Source organism: Montipora foliosa, chromosome 7, assembly GCF_036669935.1.
Source record: "Montipora foliosa isolate CH-2021 chromosome 7, ASM3666993v2, whole genome shotgun sequence".
Lineage (NCBI taxonomy): Eukaryota > Metazoa > Cnidaria > Anthozoa > Scleractinia > Acroporidae > Montipora > Montipora foliosa.
Genome location: NC_090875.1, coordinates 526,702 through 550,393, shown reverse-complemented (window position 1 = coordinate 550,393; position 23,692 = coordinate 526,702). Strand labels below are relative to the sequence as shown.

At 39.2% G+C, this 23,692-nt stretch overlaps 2 protein-coding genes and 1 pseudogene across 2 annotated transcripts; 1 reads left to right on the top strand and 2 right to left on the bottom strand.

Annotated features, from left to right (window-relative positions):
- Nucleotides 1-611: 611 nt before the first annotated feature.
- LOC138010492 (actin-related protein 2/3 complex subunit 5-C-like) lies at nucleotides 612-3,001 on the bottom strand (annotated as a pseudogene).
- A 4,790-nt stretch (nucleotides 3,002-7,791) lies between these two features.
- On the bottom strand, nucleotides 7,792-10,880 carry LOC138011221 (fibrinogen C domain-containing protein 1-like). The gene is made up of 3 exons (XM_068858178.1): nucleotides 10,868-10,880; nucleotides 8,676-9,056; nucleotides 7,792-8,283 (listed from the first exon to the last, which is right to left on the bottom strand). The coding sequence occupies exons 1-3, from the start codon at nucleotides 10,878-10,880 to the stop codon at nucleotides 8,006-8,008; spliced, it is 672 nt and encodes a 223-aa protein (XP_068714279.1). The 3' UTR covers nucleotides 7,792-8,005.
- A 4,681-nt stretch (nucleotides 10,881-15,561) lies between these two features.
- LOC138010487 (tetratricopeptide repeat protein 28-like) lies at nucleotides 15,562-22,885 on the top strand. The gene is made up of 4 exons (XM_068857471.1): nucleotides 15,562-15,992; nucleotides 18,140-19,898; nucleotides 19,998-21,426; nucleotides 22,144-22,885. Coding segments are annotated over exons 2-4 (3,117 nt in total). The 5' UTR covers nucleotides 15,562-15,992; nucleotides 18,140-18,211; the 3' UTR covers nucleotides 22,145-22,885.
- The last annotated feature ends 807 nt before the right edge of the window (nucleotides 22,886-23,692 follow it).

Sequence of the window (23,692 nt, the reverse complement as noted above, 5' to 3'; positions counted from 1 at the left end):
GAATGCTTAGGGCCAGGCCTAACATCGAACCTCACATGAGGGACAACCTAAATGGTTAGTTCACGTTGATCCAAATTAATTGTTGGGGTCAAAGCTCTAACTTAAACGTTCCCTGGCTAATGTAAGAGGGAGCCTTTTGTAGATTTTAACTCTGGCTAATGCCAGATAATTTTACTCGCTGAATGAGGCTGCTTTAGATATGAATGGGTTCACAACATCTAGAACCACTCAAAAACATGTCCCTTTTAACCCCCTTGTCACCTGAGAACAAGACTTTTATGGATTTTACTGTGGCTAATGCCACATGAGTTTACTTGCCGAATAGGGCTGCTTTAGGTGTGAATGGGTTAATGTCCAACAAAATGCAAAAGTGAAAAATTAATATGTATTATCATACAAATTTTTTAAGTTATGAGTTAAGTTCAACTCATGAGAAGTCCGATATTTCTCATAGCCTCGATCCTTGCACATTCTAATCTGAGTAGAACACATAGAACGTGTTGGTCCATCCAAATACAATTTGTCAAACTAATTGAGTCAAATGTCGGACTTATTATGAACTTAATTCGTTCAGACTATTTAGTTACCCTCATGTGAAGTGTGAAGTTTGGCCTAGACCTTACAACCTAAAGGAAGTTGCTGCTTACCTTTTCATGCCACGTAAGCAATAAAGCACTTGATCCTTCGGTTGGTTCAGCAAATCCTCGGTATATATACTTCATCAAGACATCTTGATCATTTTGTCCAATGTGTTGACAGCTTTCTCAATTTCAGCCGCCTTAACAGCAGTCAGTACTCGCATGACTAGGGCAAATGCCTTGTCCTGATAAAGGAAAGCATTAACAAGCTGAAGTCTGAATATGCGGCAGATAGTCCTGGGACATCATTAATGATAAGCACATGCAGGCACCATTTTCACGATCAACTATCGTCAACGCTGATTTGGGCCTTGACTGGACACCTTCACACATTTGCACATCACTTTGTCACAAGAGTAATTGGATAGCAAGTGTGCAATATTTCATGTGAATGCTTTTCTTTCTTCACGTATAAAAATCTAACGGATCCAACAGCTAAGGCTGTCAAATCATTAACTGCACTGCCACAACATTCTTGTATTTTGTCATGGACACATTCTTTTAAACGTTATTGGTAGCTGAATTTCTTGACATGAAAATAAATTACCCAGGAATTAATCATGAAATACTTGAGCAATAATATTATTACTCCCTGGATTGTACAATACAAAAACTTTAATAACACTCCCTAAAGAGGGCTTTTCAGAAATAAATGGAATGTGAATTAAGTAGAACTCAAATGCAAAACTCTATGAGATCAAAATGAGACAAAGGACAAATTATGGCTGTAACTTAGACTAAGAATGACTTGAAAGGGCAGTGGCAAAAAAGTTAGCCTCAATTGAACAGAGTCACTTAAGGTAGATTTCCACTACCCGTGTAAATTTTACGTATGTTATCGATGTGAAATTGACTGACTTAACATGCGTAGATAAAATACAAGATATAATACGAACGGCTTGTGTTTAACGTAAAAGTTGAAAGCGGTACAACTTCTATGTTTAATGCAAGCTGTTCATACAATCTCTTTCCTTTTATTTACCCATGTAAAAACAGTCAATTCACATGTGTAACCTACGTAAAATTTAGGTGACAGGGGAAATCCACCTTTAGATTAAGAGAATTGTCTTAACTGTTCAATAAGCTGACTGCTCGATAATAAAATGTTATTTGAACCAATCTACACTGGAAGATGAGATTCCAATATCAAGCAGTTTATAACACTATGGCTTATTGCATCAAAGCCCTAGCTCATGCCAAGTAACACACAGCGGTTGTTTTCTTATTGTTGATTGTGCTTAAGATAGCGTCTGCTGTGATTAACAGAGAGGTCTCCATAGAGTGCAATGTCTTGTTAGTCCACCTTGTTTTGTAGATAATCTTTTGTTTGGCTAACGCAAGGCATAATTTAAGTGCAAACCTTTCACATACTTTTGACAAGATGGGTAGGAGAAAGGTCTAATGTTATTAGCTTCCTTGTGATCACCTTCCTTTTTAATGGGCAATACCACAGCTTCCTTCCAAAAAGAGCAAAAATCTACGAGTAAACGCGGCCTTGTTGTGCAAAATACCAATGACCACCCACTGATCGGAAATTTGCGATTAAAAAAACTTCAAAAACCACAAACAAAAGTTATATTAAGGATATGAAAATGAAATGTTCACCTTGAACAATAATATTTATATTCTGACTGGCAAAGCTTGGGACTCCAACTCTACAAGACCCTAAATGTGCCCGACCCCCTCTCAACAGAAATAAGATCCAAGTGCTCACACAGTGTATGTACGCGTTTGTTTAACGTGTGTAAAAGCAAAATCAAAGGACTTAAGAGGAAGTGATCCTTTCGCTTTTACCTTGTCCGCTTGGTTCTTGGACATGATTGGTGCATTTGTTAAAACGGCCTTTAGTGCTTCTGCATTTTTCTTCCTTTAGCGGTGTCAAGGTCACAAACATTAAAATATATCCACGTCCTTCACTATTTACCCTGAACTGACAGTAAACTGCAAGTGAAATCAGAAAAAGGCTGCAAATGCTCAAAGTGCAAAAGTGTGGTGTGCAAATGGTCGAGGAATACACAGCCATAAGCAAATATACCGATCGATAAACGAGTGCTATATGGAATATTTCAGGCCTTAAGTAGTTTCGAGGATAAACAAGTTTCTTAAACGTGTTCACAGTCAGCGTACAAGGATACTGCAATAGGAAGTTGTTCACTTCATTTTCATCGGGACCGCTTTGTCCAGAATCCTCGTCTCCTTCGTCCTGGAATTTGTTTTCATCTAACTCGTCAACGTCCACTCCTCTAAACTTCGTGGACTGACTGGACTTTGCCATAAGAAAGAACAAATTTTAAACAAAAATTCCGAAGCTCTTCTTAAAATTTCTTCAAAATTCTCACTCCCTTCCTCCCTTCCCATAATGCATTGAAGACGATGATTGATCCAGGCCCCAGCTTGTCGGCCGCTCGGCTCGAATGAGAAATCGAGAGAGCTGAGTGGATCACCATCGTTGTAGGGAAATCAGGTGAATTCAACCTCGTTTCCAGGGTGTTTGTGTCGAAAAAGCCGCTTAACATTATTTTAAGTTATTTTATTATTTTTTTAACTTTTTTGCGAATAAACCTTTAGGAGCCCATCACCCGGAGCGTGCAACTTAACTACACTTGTGCAACGGCGTTTTCACAAGTAAGGTTATTTTTAGATTGAATTTCCCGCTAATGAGACTCCCACAGGAGCCCGATGACTAATTACAAGAAATTAAGCTGACGTCATAGGGTCACCGAGCCGTAACTGACTTTGCTTTTTGACCTAATTCGCGGGAAGGGCTAGTCTAAAAATAAACCTACTTGTGAAAACGCCGTTTCACAGACACTGTATGGAAGTTGCACGCTCCAGGATGGGCTCCTGCCTTTAATTAGTATTACCACCAAAAACTAAAGCACCCCATGGTAAGTAAGGGAGAACTTGTATTATACACCAAAGGTGCAGGGCGAGGTAAATAAATCATGTTTTCCTAAATGAAAAAAGCAACGAAGCCGCCCATTTTGCACAAACTCAAGGAAGGGTTACGTTTTTGCAAACGTTGGCCGCGTAGCACTATATATTTCAACAGAATTAACTAATGTAGGGTAATGTGAAGTGCCGTTTTCTACCCATGTAAACCATGTGAGCGTTAGCCCTACTAATGGAATTGGGCCCACACAAAGTTGAGGTTGATAAACTCTTGACAAACAAACCTATTTTTGAAGGCAAAGATGATTATTCGAGTGTATTTATTTTATGCAAAGGAATAAAAGAATAAAAATATTGATTACAATCACATTATGTAAGCTAAGCTTAAGACTCCGTGCAAACGGACGCAACGTTGTTGGCCAACAACTCCCAACATTGTTGGGTGTTTTAAAAGGAAGCAGGGTTGGCACAGTGCTAGAGAAATCAGGCCGGTAAAAAGCGCTAAATGATCTAAACCGCAACAAAACCAACTTAAATTGCAAACAAGTAAAAAAAAAAGCAACTTTTCGGCAACTTTTTGGCAACTTTTTAGAAACTTTTTAGCAACTTTTAGACACTTTTATCGACAGCTTGTGACGAAATTTTAGCTTTTTTGGGGGCTGTCAAGATTTGCCCCCAGCCTTTTAGCTTCCACAAAAGGATTAATCGACACGTGTCAGATTAATCGAGCCTTTATCTGCACATTCTTCCGAGCTGGAAAGACGTGCCGTGTGATACCGCTGACCTCGTGAACACCAATAGACCTTATTCACGATGGCCGCCATGTTGGATTTGCTATTATCATGCAAATTAGCTACACACTTCTGAGGGGCAAACAACACAACTTCGAGAGGTTATAACGAACATCTTAGCCACACAGATGATTTGTTTCATGTTCATTGAATGTTTATCACCTAAGTAATAAAATAGAATGATTACACAAGTTACTTCGACGTTTTTTAGTGAAAAATGATCAGCTAGCGAAGTAGAAAGTCAAACTGTCAAAGGCAATCCAAAGATACAAAATTATTATAAAAGGTACTTAATTCAAAATACTAAATGGACTTTTAGCAATTTTATTTCAATATTTCGACGAGCCGATTTTCCGCAATTCGCCTTTTTTCCAATGTTTGCCTCCAGCATAACACATGGCTAATTTGCATGACAATTAGAAAACCAACATGGCGGCTATCCTGAATAAGGCCTATCCGGACACTATCGGTAATTGGTATCGGCCAGTCCTGGGGCCCACACACTCAGTTGAATATATGTAGCTGATTTTGCTTTCGAAAGCCAATAAGTGTCGCGAAAAAGGTAAAAAATAATTTTAAAAATGCTATAAAACCAAAAGTTCAGGTTCAACTCCCGGACCCGACGCCATACTACCGAAATCACTAAACTGCTTGCAGCCCGAAAAGATTTGAATTTCGACTTGCTCACGCGACCATTTGGAGCGCCCCGATTTGTGACGTGTTATTCTTGATGTGAGCGAGGCTGTGGGAAAATATAAAAGAAACAAACCACGGCATGAGGCGAAGAGCTTTCCACCGTTTGGAAATGATATGTGGTCACTGATGGTTGAGCGGAGGGGAAGGTGTTTCAACAAAGTTCTACCAGGGAAGTTTTAGAGACATAAAATTAAAGTACAAAATGAGTGGTCTTAAAGTTTCAAAAATATGGAAGACGAGTTTTGTCAAACATGCAACCGAAAATTACTTCGAGGTAGCGTAAAGACTTGCGCGCTTGGCCAAGAAGAAATAAAAATGTCATACGCTTGCGACGCAGTCCAATGTAAACACGTAATGCTTTGTTGTTTTAAATTTCATGCTCGTAAAGCAAAATTGTATGATTTATAAATACCAGTATAGTATCGACAAATTGTTTACAGGAATCGATACCGAAGTCTCACTCCAATGATAAGTTGAGTTTTTATCCCTTGTTGTTGTTTTGGTTGACGTACAAATTCTCTGCGAAAATTATATGAATCGTCAACATAGCAGTAATTGGGTTTGACAAAACACTGATCCCCGGTCAACTGACCCCCCTACTGACCCCCCTACTGACCCCCTATAAAATCAATGGGAAAATGAATACTGCTTACTTAAGCCACAAAAACCCTTTTTAAACATCATTGTTCAGCAATATTTAAGTCTAAGCACCCATTTTAAAAAGGTTAGCTTACATGAAGTAATCGGTCATCACAACAATAATCGAAAACTAACCTTTTTAAAATGGGTGCTTAGACTTAAATATTGTCAAGAGAAAATGAGGGGACAAAGAGGTAGGCTCAGGGCGTTGGCCGGGATATGTCATGTCCACGAAAGTTATTTTTAGACGAGCGGAAGTCTTTGTTCTAGCGGAATTCTGTCTTCAGAGACGTCCGCATACAGTCTTGCCTCGCTCTCAGGTTCTTTGTGAAAAGAGAAAATTACGGCGTGCGTGCAAGGCTGATGAATATTTATTTTCTTTCAAACATTGGACCGAGGCTGGCCTGCATGCGGACGTCTCGGAAGACTCACGCTCGTCTAAAAATAACTTTCGTGGACATGACATATCCCAAGGGCTGGACAGGGAGCCTCCCTCTCTGTCATTTTCTCTTGATATTGTTGAACAATGCTGTTTAAAAAGGGATGTTGAGGCTTAAGTAAGCAGTATTCATTTTCCCATTGATTTTATAGGGGGTCAGTAGGGGGGTCAGTAAGGGGGTCAGTTGACCGGGGGTCAGTGTTTTGTCGAAACCCGCAGTAATTTAAATATCATAATGTCAGTCGTGGAGAACAAATAAACAGTTACTATTTTCATTTAGTAATCAAAACGATTTCAAGTACAGTAATGTTGCAAATAAATGTAAAATAAAACATTTGTCATATCTTCTCGTTTGTTCTTATCGGTCGTTGTGGAACATCGAAGGCGGGACAAAACGTCTTCCATGTGTGAAACTGTAAGGGCCGATTTACACGGTACGATTTTTGTCGCATGCGACAACGGCTTACGACAGGCCCACGACATGAGTTACGATTGTTGTGTACGTCAGCAAAAATGTCGTAGCATTTAAAACATGTTTTAAAACGCTGCGACAATCGTAAGTCATGTCGTAGGCCTGTCGTGAGCTTGCCGCATGCGACAAAAATCGTACCGTGTAAATTGGCCTCAAGACCACTCATTTTGTACTTTAATCCTATATCTCTAAAACGTCCCGGGTATAACTTTGTTGAAAAATCTCCCCCTCCGCTCAACCATCAGTGACCACATATCATTTCCGCCAAACGGTGGAGAGCTCTTCGTACACATTCATCTCATGCGGCGGTCTGTTTCTTTATTTTCCCACGGCCTCGCTCACATCAAGAATGGCACGTCACAAATCGGAGCGCTCCAAATGATCACGTGAGCAAATCGAAATTCAAATGCGATCGATCATTCTTTTCGGAGGGCAAACAGTTTAGTGATTTCGGTAGTAAGTGAATTGAATTTGTGTTGGTTCTCTATTATGCCTAGACGGTTTTCAGTTCTCCCTCAGCAAAAACCAGCTTCCAGTTGGCTGTTAAGCTGCGTTCCAAGGTTTATACATAAACCGTATAGCGGCAGCCAGAGGTGCCATAGTATGCTTTCGGTTTTAACTTGTTTGAGCTGCGCCGTTGCTACGGTATTTGCGACGACGATTAGCGACACAAGTTTGTTACGTCCGTTTGGACATGTTGTTATGTGTTGCTGGGATTTTTTTGCGCGAAGTTTGAAACTCGTCAAACGTTTGAGCCAACAGCTCCCAACATTTCTTTTGCTCTTTGATCGCCGAAGCTAATCGCAAAAATGTTGGATCCGTTTGACTGGGCGTTGATAATCAATTTTGGATGGAGCAGCTTGCATGTGTCTCCTAAAGTGATGAATGGTCAATTTCAGTTAAATATGAGTATTCCGATTTTAAAAAATTGCATTACGATGCATATGGCATCTTCGAAAGGCAAAGTATATTTCGATGATCTTCCATCCAGATATCAACCCTTTTCTCGACAGGGATTAACTTCAATTCCTATCACGAGTCACAGTGCTCGGCACTTATTTGGAAATCATCTCAAGAAGTACATGTTCGTATCCTCAAACTTCGGTCATATATGATTGTTTCTTTCCATACCTTTCTTCTTTGCTTCCAAAGCGACTGTCGAACGCACTTCAATTATCCGATATTACTACCACTTATTAATTACTTCACAATGTGTATTTGGCTTTTCCCCCTTTATTATTGATCATTTAAGCAACCACAGGAATTACTTTAAAAACTACTGTTCTTCTATTCTGGTGCCCAATTGTTTACGAGTCACACAGTTTTTATAAACCTTCGAGATCAGGATTTAAAAAAACCGGCGGCACTTTTTTCTAGAACATCCCACTCTTCCTAGACTTCTTTGTTCGATAACTGTGCTTAATCTCTTTTTACAAGGCTAAAAGTTTATTGGCCTCATTTTCGTTGCTGCAGACTTCATAGAGTAATAATAGCCCTTCCATGTTTTCCAACAACAACCATGCGCGTATGAATTGCCCAGTCGACCTGTGTAGGAACCGTGAAGATATTTCCCATTTAGGTTGGAATCATGGCAAGCCTTGTACCACCAGGCTGCTCTGTGCTCTACTGCGCAGTTCCCAGACGAAATGTCATTGTCTTGATCTTTGGTTGAGAATGCCATTCCATTGCCCTTCGACAGCGAGTCACCTGCTGTACCTAAAAGTAAAGAAGTCTCCGCGTCACTATTCTGCATGATTCTCTAGATGACGACCAGACCCAAAAAAAAATATCAAATTGTGACACATTCTTCATGGAATACTTTCTCTGAAATATTAATTTGGATATGAAAATTATAATGATTGGTCATGTCGCAAAAAGAGTTATCAGCATTACTTTAAGACCGTGGTCGCGTGTCTCGGCTCGTGCGGATTCCAGGGTTAATAATTAATCTAAATCTAGGTTTTCTATGTGTAACATTTTTACTTCCTTTATTTTTGTTTTAATGAAAGAAGTGTATTTTTGAAGTGCGAGGATCACTCACTTCTTTCGTCATTCAGTGGTTTAATAAGCAAACATTTCATGCCATAAATTGTAGAAGCCTGACAAACCTGAATAAACCCCAAGGTCAAGTTTATAATTTGCGTTCTTGTCTTCAACTGCAAAGCTATTATAAACCGTAAAAGCTGATGCTCCGGAGAAATCTTCCAAATCCACACGGAGAACATTCCTGGATTGATTTGCCAAACGATGGATTTTCTGCAATCCCAGCCAAAACTCGCCATCCAAACTTCCAAATCCATTTTCATAATATTCCCAACCAAGATAAAAGTCTTGTGATCCATCGAGCCTCTTTTGGAAAACCGTCCAGCCTCCACCGTCGGTTTTCTGATCGCAATAAACTCCAAACGCTTCGCTGTTCTGAGGCTGAATAGTGTACACACCATTCGCTGTTTTTCCAGATTTGTAAATTTCCGCACAATCTTTTGGAACTACAAAAGAAAAACAAGATAGCAAGTATTTTTGTATAATGTTCAGTAAAATGTAATGTTTTATAGCAATATTCATTGTTCGTTTATGCCAAATGTGAAGTGAGTGATAAATTACGAAACTGACAAAAGCTAAGTTTTGAGGAATCAGATTTGACGTTTTATCATGTGACACAAAGTGATCAACAGCTGACAGTGAAGCTTTTGTACATTATGCTTTTACTTTACCAATAAAATGCTCCTTCTTCCCCACTAAAATGCGTGGTCTCCCTCCAAAAGGTCACATCAATGCTCAGTTAATGCTCATTATACATAGGCTGATAATATGAAGTTTTTAATTTCTTAATCTCAACCAGGTGATCTGGTGACGTAATTCGGAGGACTGGGAAGAAAAATTTTAACGCCGTATCCCACAACCGCGCGCGGCCTTCGGTGTTGTTTCCAAACTCCCTGCAATATTTCCATCGCCAAAACTCAACAGATCATTCCGTGTTTACCACATTTCCTGTTACTGTATGAACATTCAAGTAGACCCGACAAGATTTGACCTCGCCTCTGCCATGCTGAATTCGAAAATAAGGCCGCGCGCGGTTGTGGGATACGGCGGTAAAATTTTTCTCCCCACTCCTCCGAATTACGTCACCAGATCACCTGGAACATTTCAACGCAAATAAAGGCTCAGCTTCACAAAAACGTAAATGTACAACACAAATGTAGTATAATAAGTTAACAATATATGGTATTTGTTGTTGTATTGCAACGTAAGTGATGTTTCAATGTAATCTCTTAAGACTGTTCTTGTCGACTTTGTCGTACTTTCATTTTCTCTGAATGTTTTTTAAGAAAATAGAACTAAAATGCTCGAATAATGCTTAATGCTTTTGCCTCACAAAAATGCTCGAAATGCAGAAATTCTTAGTACTGACAGTCGGTATGGCAGAACACACATATACAGAAAGCTGACAGAGAGCTAACTGGCTAGTCATACAAACTGCCACTGAGACTTATAATAGGAGGGAAAATTGCTCTGTTTGAAGAATGAAGGTACCATGAATTTTTCCATGCTGGAAAAAGATTCGTTCCTAAAATTCAGTTGCGACAAGGCCATAGACAATCTTAGAGATCCTAATTAGTAATTGTGTCCCAGTAGTTCTCCTGATTTCTGGTCAAAACTGAGTTAAATTAAAAGTTAAACCTTAGAATTTTAGCCAAGTATTTGTGACATTTTTGCCCATTCGAATGAGTCTTAAATGGATAAGCTACACATATGTAGAAAGATCGGAAATTAAAAAAAAACTGGGATGAAGGTATTTTATTCAAATTTCAATCCATTTCTATCATTTTCTATGATTACTTTAAATTTTTAAAAGATTTTTTAATTTCATCGTATGAACGCAAAACTAATTAAAACCAAAAAAACTACAATGATAGGCATTGCATGCAGTATAGGCCTCCTCTACCCAAGAAGCGAGAAATAATAGAGCGGCTATAGTCCTTCATCATGACTCCTTGTTGTACCATAACCGCTTTTCCCCTTCTCGCTTAAGGTGATTCCCTGGTTTTGCATTGCGCAAGCCTACCGTGTATAATTTCTTGCTTCACTGGCGAGCGCAGTAGCGCGGGCACATTGATAAAATGGCGGATTTTCATTGACGCCAAGCCTAATCCGTCAAGGAATGGCTATTTTTTCTGAACGAGTACGGTGATCCCCATTTTTTATTTCATCTATTTTCTGCAAACGGTGTCTTCATCTTGTAGTGGAAAAAACAGCAAAAATCTATGGCCAGATTTTTGGCAATTTCATAAAATTGTACCGAAGGAAGCCATTACGAGTCGCATAGCCCACACTAAAGTTAAATCTATTTTGGAGTGTTAGAGCGGTTTTCAAATGAGTGTCGTAAAACCAAAACCAAAGTAATTACTTTGGCCAATCAAAAAGGACGGAGACAATCCGGTAAACCAATCAAAACTCGAAGTAATTACACGTAGCCGATACAAAGAGCGGGAAAATGTGCACGCGCGAGCAACGATTGGTTTTGGTTTCACTTCTGATCGGTTCAAAAAATGGCGCGAGAACTTTGAACCAATCACTGAGTGAAGTAATCATAAACCAAAGCAATTCGCTAATTACTTTCCTTGTGCTAAAATTTTACTGACTAGTTCCAAAGTATGTCGTTATCTTGTTTTCTTCACACCACTTGGACTTCAGGTGGTTGTATCGTTTGCTTAATACGTAATATCGTTAGTGTGGTGTCACAAGGGTGAACGAGGATTACCTAACGCTTATGATCGTATCACATAATATCTCATGTGATACGATCATGTGATACGATACGATCATGTGATATCTCATGTGATACAACATTAGCCTCATGAGAAACTGTTGTAGTATACTGTGGCCAGTTTACAGGGAGGCTGAAAACCCGGATTGGTGAGATATCCCACCTCCAAGTGAGTAAACAAATATTCATATTTGCTCTTGCAGTGGAAATGAAAGCTTCTAAACTCGTATAGTTTTAATTGTCTTATGTGAATTTGCACAGACCGTATTCATAAATGGCGGCTAAGTAATTATTCTTTTGGCTTTATGCTAATGATCCTCACTAGCCTCGTTACCACGTACAAAATTCAAAAGAATTATTGCTCCAAAGTGAGGCTAGTGAGGATGATCTGCACAAGGACAAAAGAATAATTTCTTTAATTTCTTAGTCGCCATTTATGAATACGGTCTATGTCACTTAAATTTTCAATATGGTCTTTTCACTTGTTTCGCCCAAACTATTGCAATATTTTGTCATTGTTTCTTATTGAAATAAAAACAGAGCATGTAAATTATTTCCTTGTTCATTTCTGTTAGCTTATTTAAGTACCCCATACTACGGAGTTTTCATGTACATTAATTGCAAATACCCCTGAAGAAAAACGCGCAACAATCTACGTACCTCTATCCCGATTTAATGACAAGATGTTCTCAGAAAGAGACTAAAGGGAATAACGAATAAAAGAAACTCTTTTCCTTGTGCTGAAATGGTTTAGAATTATGGGTTTCCAAGTATGTCGTCATGTTGCTTTCTCACATACATCAATTGAGAGGAGAGCGGGAGGCTAAAAGCAAATAGCGAAGTTGATACATCTGTTCCTTTCTTCGTTTTTCTCTCCCTACTCCTTCGTTTCCTTTTTTCTCCCTTCTCGTTTCCTTTTTTTTCCCCTGGGCAAAAGGACACAGCCGAAACCAAACATTCCTTTTTTTTCCCTTGGGCAAAAGGACACAGCCGAAACCAAACACAACAAAACAAAAAAAGAGATGTAGAGGAGAAATTTATATTTAATTAAGTTTTGGAGACTCAGGTCAAGAATTAAGAATAAGCCTGTTTTTTTTATAAAAACTGGATTGGTAATGGTATTACGCAAGTTGAACATTTAATGGATGAATCCTCCAATTTCTTTTCCCTCGCTGCTTTTCAGATTAAATTATTAATTGGAAAGTCGCTTATCAAACATACTTTCAATGCACAACGAGCAGTAAACTTATCATTTTCAACTTCAAACAGTTACATCGCTGGTTATCAACTAATTGTTTCTTTAAAAAAGTTGGACTTGAACAGTGTTGTGTGTTGTTTTTTGTCGTTCAAAAGAAAACTATTGCATTTCTATTGTTTTATAATTTTATGTCAAAAAAACAAAAAAAAACAAAAAAAAAGTTTGGGAGTTCGGACCCGATTCTAAATAGAGTTACATCTCGGCCCCGATGTATGTTCCCCCGTATTGCTCAGGAACCCAATATGATCCCAAAACAGAGCTCCGATTTAGTCGTGTACGCAGACGCAAGGACCACGAATTTGAATGCGAGCTCGCACTGTAAGTCGAGCTCGATCGAGTCTGAGCACGATGGCTACACTGGATGTCGCATCTTTCGAGTTCCAATTCCGTTGAAAATCGAGGTCGATTTCATTTTTTCTTTTCTTTTCCACTTATCGGGTGATCGCATCTTTCGTGTTGTTTTGCATAAAATTCAAATTTTAATAAACATAACTTGGAAATAAAGTGGTTTATTATAAAACTGAATAGTAGTTATTTTTGCATTACTTTTCCAAAACCTTTTCCCCTGATGATGATGGTTCAGCAGCCTTTCAAATTGCTTTCTCTTTGGCTGCCTTTCTGAGCGTTATTCCAGCTTCTGCACGATTTTGTGACCTCATATCACAACTTCTTTGGGTAAAAATGTACTGACCGCCGCAGACTGGACATAGCCTTGCGCTTGTCGCCGTTAAAATCTATTACCCAGTTATTGAATTGAAAACGAAGAGAGAAACCAAACTATTAACACGGTGCGAAAGACGTGACGGACAACCCACGGCTTGGTGCAATTGCATGAAATTGAGGTGAAGATGCAGTTTCGCTTCATGTGCGCCTTCGCATTATATATACCTAGAAATTTCTCACCGTAATCGCTTATGGACGGTGCCTACTATTGTCATTTCGCATACGGTCTGCGCATCTCGAGATACTCGGATTTCTTATAGCTGGTGCTTATTAATACAGGGATATCTTTGCGCTGTTCAAAGACGCATTTTTCAGAGATAATTAAGCTTCAATTGAGAAAGAATGCCATACATTGCTTTGTATTTTAAAGGTTTTTACGCATATTATTCATCAATTATCTTTGAAAAAAACCGGGGCAAAACCGGGGCAAAAATACCTTTGAATAGGTGCTTATTAATACAGGGATATCTTTGCGCGGTTCAAAAATATACGGAGACAGCAGAATTTAGCAAGTGAGCTCGGTATCCAAAAAGAAAATTGAGGGTAACCACGCATTTTTCGGAGATAATTAAGCTTCAATTGAGAAAGAATACCATACATTGCTTTGTATTTTAATGGTTGTTACGCATATTATTCATTAATTATCTTTGAAAAATGAGTGGTTACCCCCAATTCAGTAACAATTGTTAAGATCCATATTTCCTGCATAATCATAAACCGGGGCTGAGTGTCGTCTGCATATGCATGGATTTTTGGTTGATAGGTTTTAATAACTTCAAACAGCTTACTAGCATAGACAGAAAAGAGCATCGGTCCTACATGACCCTTGAGGAACACCGAATGATAGGTGAGATCTGTCTGACAGTTCTCCATTGACCGCAACACACTGAGAGCGACCAGTTAAGTAGGAGGCGAACCATTTGAGAACATCTCCTGTGACACCAAACGACGTTTCTAGGCGCCGCAAGAGTATGGCGTGGTCAACCGTATCAAATGCTGCGCTTAATCAAGCAATACCAGCAAAGACACGTGCTGGCGATTCATGTCAATCAGGAAGGGTGTCTTTAACTATTTTAAGCAGCGCCGTCCCAGTACTGCGTGATTTCCTATAAGCCGACTGCAAATACAGGAAATAGTTCATTATCTGTAACTCGGGTGTACAACTGGTCAAATACTGCCCTCTCAGTAATCTTGGATACAAATAATAGATTGCTGAGTGGTCGCGAGTTTTTGTAAGCAGAGTCCTTGGCGACCTTTTTAAGCAAAGGGTTTACGATCGCTTCCTTCCACTCGGAAGGGATGTGTGCAATAGACAAAGGTGCATTTACTATTTTCGTGATCACAGGAAGTAAAACATCTAATGAATCAGACTCCAGATCAAAGCACCGCACCGCACCACCATAGCTAAAACTGTCTTCCAAAAAAATGGTATTGGAACAGCAAATTTGTTCACGGTGTCCCACGGTGAATATTTAGTAGCGTCAGATCGATTGATAAATACATCGCTTCAATACTCGGGTGTAAGACCATTTAAGGATTTAAAGACCATAGTGATTTTCTGCTGCCTACCCAACTTGCTAAACTCGAAGATATGGTAAGAAACAGCTTCAGAAAAACGATCTTTAGTAGAAAGTTGATTTTTATTCTGATCAACAATAACAGATTTGGTTTTTGCCTATGGCCAAAGCGATCTTCTAATGGAAAATTGGGTGCTTCGTTTTCGAGTTGGGATTCCGCTTCGTTTTCGACTTAGGGTGCTTATTTCGATTTCGACCTTTTGTGTGCTTCGTGCTATGTTCTTCGTTTTCGAGTGCTTGGTTTTCGATGCTTTCCCTTCCGTAAAGCTCTGAGAGCAGAATAAATAAGCGTGCTGGTTTAGTCAGCTGTGCATGTTTAATGGCAGTAAGGCTCATAATGATCTAAATCGTCGGGTACTCTTAAAGCCGGAGACTTTTTTTCTTTTATCTTTACTGGGCGTAATTTCATTTTCCGTTTATTTGTGATAATGCTGGAGTCAAAACAACGTGATATCACAGAGCTGATAATAGAATGATTTCCGCTATATATATTCAAAACTGCAACTGAACAAATCACTCTGTGCCTTCGCCAAGTAAACACGACTCTCCCAAACTGCTGTTTTCTTGTTCTGCTGTAATCTCTGTATTGTTTAAACGCAGTCTTTTAAATTATTTGCAAAATGTAAGTTAAGTGCTCCATAGGAGAAATCAATTCTATGGTCAGATTGTTAATTGAGATTAGGTTGGCTCAAGAAATGCTCTTCTGTTTGCTAAGCTTATCAAAAAAAATTCTTGTCACTACATCACTATATCTTAGAACTCAATTAAAAAAAAAATACGTGCGTTTTGCTTTGACACCATTACAGCTTGTTATAGTTTCTTTTTTTAAAGTTTAATTCATGCTAAATGTTTTATATTAGTTTCACACTGTGACAAAGGAACGGAAACGAAATGTATGTTTCTAGTACAGTGAGGCAAAGAAAGTAATTTGTGAGGTACGGACCATTCCAAGAAAAAAGAGTATTTCCATTTTGTTATTCGTGTTTCTTTTTTGCTTTTTTTTCCTTTTTTTTTTTTAAATCAGACTGCAGATTTCGTTCTTTGGTCGCGCTCTAATTACTATGCTGTGTCTTTCTGAGTGACTCACTGAGGAAAAAAGGTCAGTAATTTTCAAGTTCATCCTAATGAATGTAAATACTTTAATACTTCAAGAGTATTGAAACTAGCGCTGTGTGCTTGACTGTACCGGTTCGCCAACGGCTGATTAAAATTCAGGACGAATTAACAATATCCTAGACCTGCAGGCTTTACAAAACAACCGTTACGCTTGTTTGAATTGAACAAAAGTTTCAGGCGCGCTGCAGTTAAAGTGCCACTATAATCAAAAAATCATTTCTGTTTTTCTTCAGATTTTCAGTGTGTTTGCTTAACACCTCACTGGCAAAATTTTGAGCTTGGATATTTATCCAAAGGCTGTTTACTTTGAGTGTAAATTTTGGATTTCACGGTCCGTCAATACTCACGTTCAAAACTAACCGATGGGACCTCAGAGGGTTGGATCTAGGGAAAGTGACGTCATTTACTCACCAGCTTAAAACGCAGGCCATTTTATATGCAAAACACTAGTTTGAAAGTCTGAAAGCCCGAAACTCCCGTGCTGCATATTAATTAACTAAAGCCTCGTACACATCCATTGCATTCTTTAACTCATGAGTCTTTGTCGTTATTTTCTCCTCCATTAAAAAGGAAAATTCTACTTAAAATAAACAGGTGTCTTTTTGAAATCAAGGCTTAAAACTTGGGTCGCTTAGTGTTTAGTTAACATAGTTTTGAAATCCAAAAAAATAGGAGAACTGATTTTTTGGTCATAGTTTTTCATAAGTGGAGAAGTAAAGCGTTGATCGATATTTGCTTAAGTCCTGCTTCGTGGTAAACTTGAGTTTTTAATCTCACACATTCTTGTTTTTTTTTAACTTATTCGAAAACTCCATCCATACATGACTATTTAATTGTCGCTATTCTTTTCTCGTGACAGTTCACTGTCCCGCCTTATCCGGATACCACTCATGCATTGGGAAGCAAAATCTTTCTTTCTGGTCTCTTCAACTACCTTAAGTCCTCTGTTGCGATGTATTACTATCCACTTAGGGACGATTTTATTTTTGGGGGATCTGGATCTCTTACATTTAAGCCGAAAAGACAAACTAGAGGATATGTGTTATTCACAACCAAGGCATCCACAAATACCTTTAACATGAATATAAGTTTAGTCCATATCATGCATACGTCAACAAAGTATTTTGTTCAGATATTCAGTTTGTACAAGGGGAAGGGGGTTTACAGTCTCTAATAGACCTCAATGCCCCCCCCCCCCCACGTCCCCCTCAAAAAGGCTTCAAACATAAAGTATCATGTTCTTTCCCAAACTCGATGCAATTCCTTTCTACATGTGATGGACTTATGATGTTTCACAGTTTGTAATTTTAAAGCTCCAATAGCTGACAAATTAATTCTCTAACTTACTCAATGAACCGCTGATCCTTGGCATGCATTCATAACTTATTATGAGCACCCAGTCAACTATGATCAAAAAAGTGAATAGGACATTTTATGACGAGTCCTTTCCCTTAAGTTCTTCTTTGCTTAAGTTGTCATTGTGCTGGGTTTTTAGTGATAAGTGACGTTTAGACCTCCGACTAAATGAAACGCGTTTTGTCATATAGCCATTGGTAAGTCAAATGCAAAACAAAGTGGCATGAATGCGTAAAGATTCAAGAAGCAATTTTTCAGAAGGAATACTTAAAGCTCTTGTTCTTTCCAAAGCGTTAGTTCGCTATTGTGCTAGCATTCTGGCTCACTCGGTTTTCATTGGCAATGCGATGCTAAATTTTGCAACTGCCGAACTCGATATGAGTTATTTTATTTTATTTGTTTGACGATTAAGCAAGTAAAGCACAACTGTTTTGCTCAGTGTTTGACTTGTGAAAAAAAGAAAGGGGAGGGGGGGAGGGGGGGTGGGGTTTGAAGTTATTGGTAAGCTACAGTCATCCATAACCTCTTCTTACTTTATGCTTCTCGCTCTGTTATCTAACTCTGTGGCCGTTTTTTGTAAGAAAACAAATGAATTATTTCATCTAGAATCGTAATTGATTTCCTGCAAAGGTGAGGGCAAATCCCCCGTGTTAACCCGTTGATACCACCCCTTAACTAATCACCCTGGGAGGAAATAAGGTGGGAAGAACGTTTTCGTTTCGAAGCTAAAAAGCAGACTAAACATCAAGCGTCTTTATCTTTCTTTCCTTCCAGCTTCATTTGACATCGATTTGACATTGGATCATCTCATGGAAAAAGTTTTAATTGTCATTTAGTTATTGAAGAATGGTAGATAGGAAGTTAGAGGCTGTAGAGCAGCGAATGCTAGAGCTTGCCATTGCGATAAGTGTAGGAGACAGATATCGTGAAGGAAGGGCTCATTTTCATCTCGGCGGTGCTTACCTCAACCTACCTGATTATCAACAGGCCATAAAAACTTATGCACAAGCATTACATATTTTCAAAGAAATAGGCTGCAGGGCGGAGGAGGGATCAACCTATGGCAATCTGGGAATTCCGTATCTTCGTCTAGCTAATTTTAAACAAGCCATTGAGTACTACGAAAAGCATCTTAGTATTGCTAAAGAAGTAGGTAATAGGGCAGGGGAGGGATCAGCTTATGGAAATCTGGGAATTGCCTATTGCAATCTAGGTGATTTTAAACAAGCCATTAAGTACTACGAAAAACATCTTAGAATTGCTAAAGAAGTAAGGGATAGGGCTGGGGAGGGATCAGCCTATGGAAATCTGGGAAATGCCTATCGCAATCTAGGTGATTTTAAACAAGCCATTGAGTACTACGAAAAGCATCTTAGTATTGCTAAAGAAGTAGGGGATAGGGCTGGGGAGGGATCAACCTATGGAAATCTGGGAAATGCCTATCTTAGTCTAGGTAATTTTAAACAGGCCATTGAGTACTACGAAAAGCATCTTAGTATTGCTAAAGAAGTAGGTAATAGGGCTGGGGAGGGATCAGCCTATGGAAATCTGGGAAATGCCTATCGCAATCTAGGTAATTTTAAACAAGCCATTGAGTACTACGAAAAACATCTTAGTATTGCTAAAGAAGTAGGTAATAGGGCTGGGGAGGGATCAACCTATGGAAATCTGGGAAATGCCTATCTTAGTCTAGGTAATTTTAAACAAGCCATTGAGTACTACGAAAAGCATCTTAGTATTGCTAAAGAAGTAGGTAATAGGGCTGGGGAGGGATCAGCCTATGGAAATCTGGGAAATGCCTATCGCAATCTAGGTAATCTTAAACAAGCCATTGAGTACTACGAAAAAGATCTTAGTATTGCTAAAGAAGTAGGTAATAGAGATGGGGAGGGATCAGCCTATGGAAATCTGGGAAATGCGTATCTTAGTCTTGGTAATTTTAAACAAGCCATTGAGTACTACGAAAAAGATCTTAGTATTGCTAAAGAAGTAGGTAATAGGGCTGGGGAGGGATCAACCTATGGAAATCTGGGAAATGCCTATCGCAATCTAGGTAATTTTAAACAAGCCATTGAGTACTACGAAAAACATCTTAGTATTGCTAAAGAAGTAGGTAATAGGGCTGGGGAGGGATTAGCTTATGGAAATCTGGGAAATGCCTATCTGAGTCTAGGTAATTTTAAACAAGCCATTGAGTACTACGAAAAAGATATTAGTATTGCTAAAGAAGTAGGGGATAGGGCTGGGGAGGGATCAGCCTATGGAAATCTGGGAAATGCCTATCTGAGTCTAGGTAATTTTAAACAAGCCATTGAGTACTACGAAAAACATCTTAGTATTGCTAAAGAAGTAGGTAATAGGGCTGGGGAGGGATCAGCTTATGGAAATCTGGGAAATGCCTATTGCGATCTAGGTGATTTTAAACAAGCCATTGAGTACAACGAAAAAGATCTTAGTATTGCTAAAGAAGTAAGGGATAGGGCTGGGGAGGGATCAGCGTATGTAAATCTGGGAAATGCCTACTGCAATCTAGGTTATTTTAAGGAAGCCATGGAATACCATGAACACAGTCTTAGTATTTTCAAGGAAACTGGAGACTTTCTAAGAGAGGGAATCGCGTGGTATTCGCAAGGTCATGATCATGAATTGTTGGGTTCCTTGAGTAATGCAATCAGTTGTTATCGTTCAAGTATAAAACATTTTGATGAAACAAGGCATAGTCTGAAGTCAGAAGATGAATTAAAAGTAACTTTTCGTGATTCTTATCGCGTGGCATACACTGCTCTGTGGAGGACACTTTTGAAGAATGGAGAGATTGAAGAAGCTTTGTATGCTGCTGAGAAAGGTCGAGCACAGGCTTTGAGCGATATTTTGCAAGATCAATACGGCATTGACTCTCAGTCATTTTCTGCACTTGCTCCGAATCAAACTCTTATAGCTGCATTAGAGCTTTTACCTTCACAAGCCGTTTTTGTGGCACTTGACGAGAACAAGATCACGTTTTGGGTGCTAAGAAAAGACAGCAAGATCAGCTTTCGACAAAACGAAATCGCAAATGGAAGTGCTGATTTGTTGATGGAAACTATTTTGAAAGGGATCGGCGTAGGGGATGGTGTCAGATGCGAGAATCGTTCATTGGATCCACTACGCAATGACCTGTCTTGCAGCAAAAGATGTATCAGTGAGAAAGCAGTTCTACCATCTTCATCCTCCGTTGACTCTTTACAACCGTTGTATGATGTCTTACTCGGGCCAATTGCAGACTTGCTCCAAGGAAATGAGTTAATCGTTGTTCCCGATGGACCATTTTGCTTGGCTCCATATTCTGCGTTGAGTGAATCTATCAGGATCCGCACCGTTCCCTCGTTGACTGCTTTTAATGTGATCGTTGGTGCACCTGAAGACTTCCACAGTAAGACTGGAGCACTGCTTGTAGGTGATCCGTGGTTGAAGGAAGTTACTAACAAGAAAGGGGAACCCATTTTGGAACAGCTTCCGTGCGCAAAACAAGAAGTAGAGATGATTGGACAACTTCTGCAGACAACACCGCTGACTGGAAAAAGTGCCACGAAAGCTGAGGTGCTGAAAAGTATGAGATCAGTTGCTTTAGTTCACATTGCAGCACATGGATGCCAAAAAACGGGAGAAATTGCTTTAGCCCCAAATACCGAACGGAAATCGCAAATCCCCACAGGGGAAGACTTCATTTTGAAAATGTCGGATGTTCAGACAATTTCTCTTCGAGCAAGGCTAGTTGTGCTGAGCTGTTGTCACAGTGGCCGGGGGGAAGTGAAGTCTGAGGGAGTGGTGGGAATTGCAAGGGCTTTCCTGTGTGCTGGAGCTCGGTCTGTTTTGGTGTCACTCTGGGCAATTGATGACGAGGTAACGTTGCTTTTCATGAGGAGCTTCTACCAGCACCTGGTAGATGGAAAAAGCGCAAGTGCAGCTCTTCAACAAGCAATGAAATCTTTCCGAGAGTCAAAGCAGTATTGCTCTATAAAGCACTGGGCGCCATTTTTGCTGGTTGGCGATGATGTCACGCTGGAATTTCCAAAAAAATGGTAAGTGAAGTTCGAGTTTAACTCAGAGACAAGAATACTTTCAAATTGGAAAATTGACGATAGGAATCAAATAGGCCTAAGATGGCATGATAACGAGATGCTACAATAGACAAAAGTAGTTGGGAAGGTTATGTAAATGAACCGCACCATAGCTGTATGTACTTCAACCCGCTTCTGTTAAAGCGCAAAAGAAAGAGTTTCACCTTTTCTTATATAGACCCCTTCCCTCTATTCAATGTTGGAGGGTAACTCAACAATTTCCCACTAAAACCATTCAGCTTTGCACAACATTGAATGAGGGGGGAGGGGAGAGAAGGAATGAAGACGTCAAGCGTGCTAGCCTTCCCAACAGATTTGTCTATTATCGTAGCTTCGTAGTGTAAACAATTCAAAGTTTCCTCTAACACGCTTTTGTCATAAATGTAATTTCCACATGCTTATCACGCATGCACAGTAGCATATTTAAAGGATACACTTCACATTGGTGGAAAAACTGTTTTCGTTCAGCCTTTTCTGAAGATGGGTCATTTATCACCTCGTGATGTCTCTTTTGGTGTTTCCGTTCTATGAATCTCCCATAGATCTCTAAACGTCATCTTTTGTGAGGAATTCGAAGACAGCATCGTCCTGCAGGTAGCCATTCGCATCGGCGCATTGTGTATGCTCAAAAGAACCAGCTATATTTAGAGCTGTTTTATTTATTTTTCTCTTTTCCAGAATCGATGTCAAAGATGCCAGAAGACAACCTAGCAGAGCCGGACTCTTTAGTGATTGCCGAACTTGTAAAAACAAAAGTAGAACGGGTTAACAAACATGGTTTTACCAGTAGAACAAGCTCCAAAGGCTTAGTAGAAGTTTACTGCTTTAACTAAACCAACAGACTGAGATTATTGTAAGTGAAATTATGACAGAAAGCTTAGATCTATAGTAAAATGCTAGTTTTACCCGTTATTTTTATACTTCGTTTCTCATATAATCTCAACGGTCAGTGTTGCTCGAATGGCGATCAAAATCATAGTGCTATAGTTGAGTTGCTAAAAATGATGTTTTATTTAGTTCTTTGAAACTGTTTTTGTTGTATGAGTGTAAGCCAGTTTCGAAAGAAAAGAAAAAAAACACTTTTGCTGATGACCCTTAAAATCAGACTTTTACCGTGATAAGGAAAAGAGATGTGTCATTTGCAACATTCAAAGATCACAAAATAGAAGGGAAACGACGGGTGAAATTTTTTTCCTGTTCTTCTGCATAACAAATAAATGAAATCGTCAGGAATAAAGAAGAAGTTTTTCTTTTCTTAATAAATTTCCAAGTTCTTTGTAGGGCTTACTCCCTCGAGTTATCGGTGGTGTTTTTAAGCAAAGTGAAAGAATGTGTTTGCATTCGAAAGTAGTTCAATTCTTGGAATAATAGTTATATAGGGAACTAACAAATCGGCTGCAAAGTTAGAAAAAAATCTCTGGAGCATATTCATAGCCACCTTCACAACTGGAAAATTTTCTTGTCGAAACAAAATTGAGAGACAAGTTGCTGGAAAAATTGCCGAGTGTAACAGCGCCTTTATGGGTCAAGTAAGTAAGGAAACCATCTAACGTTGGATAAGACAACTCACTCTCCATTTGCTTATCTTATAACTTGATTAGAAATCATAAATATGGTCAGTTTTACAAAATGCATAAAAATATGTCTTCCAAACGCACATATAAAATACGTTTGTGAAGGTAGAGATCTGTAGTTTAATATTTATTTCTTTGAAAAATGTTACAAAAAAGCTTCGAAAACGAAAAGCGTTATTAAAACACGAGGCATTAAGCACTCTGGAAAGGAAAGTGATTAGATGTAATAATTGTGTACATATCTACAGTTTGTAGTTATGGGCACCGATTTTAAAAGAGTTTCCTTTCAAGGGCGTTTCCTTTTCGATAGCTTCGGTGTGGATACTATCCCAAAGAGACGACAAAGCCCTGGTTTCAAAAGGTTTGCATGTATTTCTCAGTGATACCCGCCATCGCCACGAACGTTCCCAATCCAGATGAGAGCGTTGTTGGCTTGGGAGCTGTCCAAAATTACGTTCTGGTCTGGAATGTGGAAAATAAGGGAAAACCAAGAGAAAATGAGGGGACAGAGAAAGAGGCTCCCGGTCCAGCCCTTGGGATATGTCATGTCCACGAAAGTTATTTTTAGACGAGCGGAAGTCTTCCGAGACGTCCGCATGCAGGCCAACCTCGGTCCGATGTTTGAAAGAAAATATATATTCATCAGCCTTCCA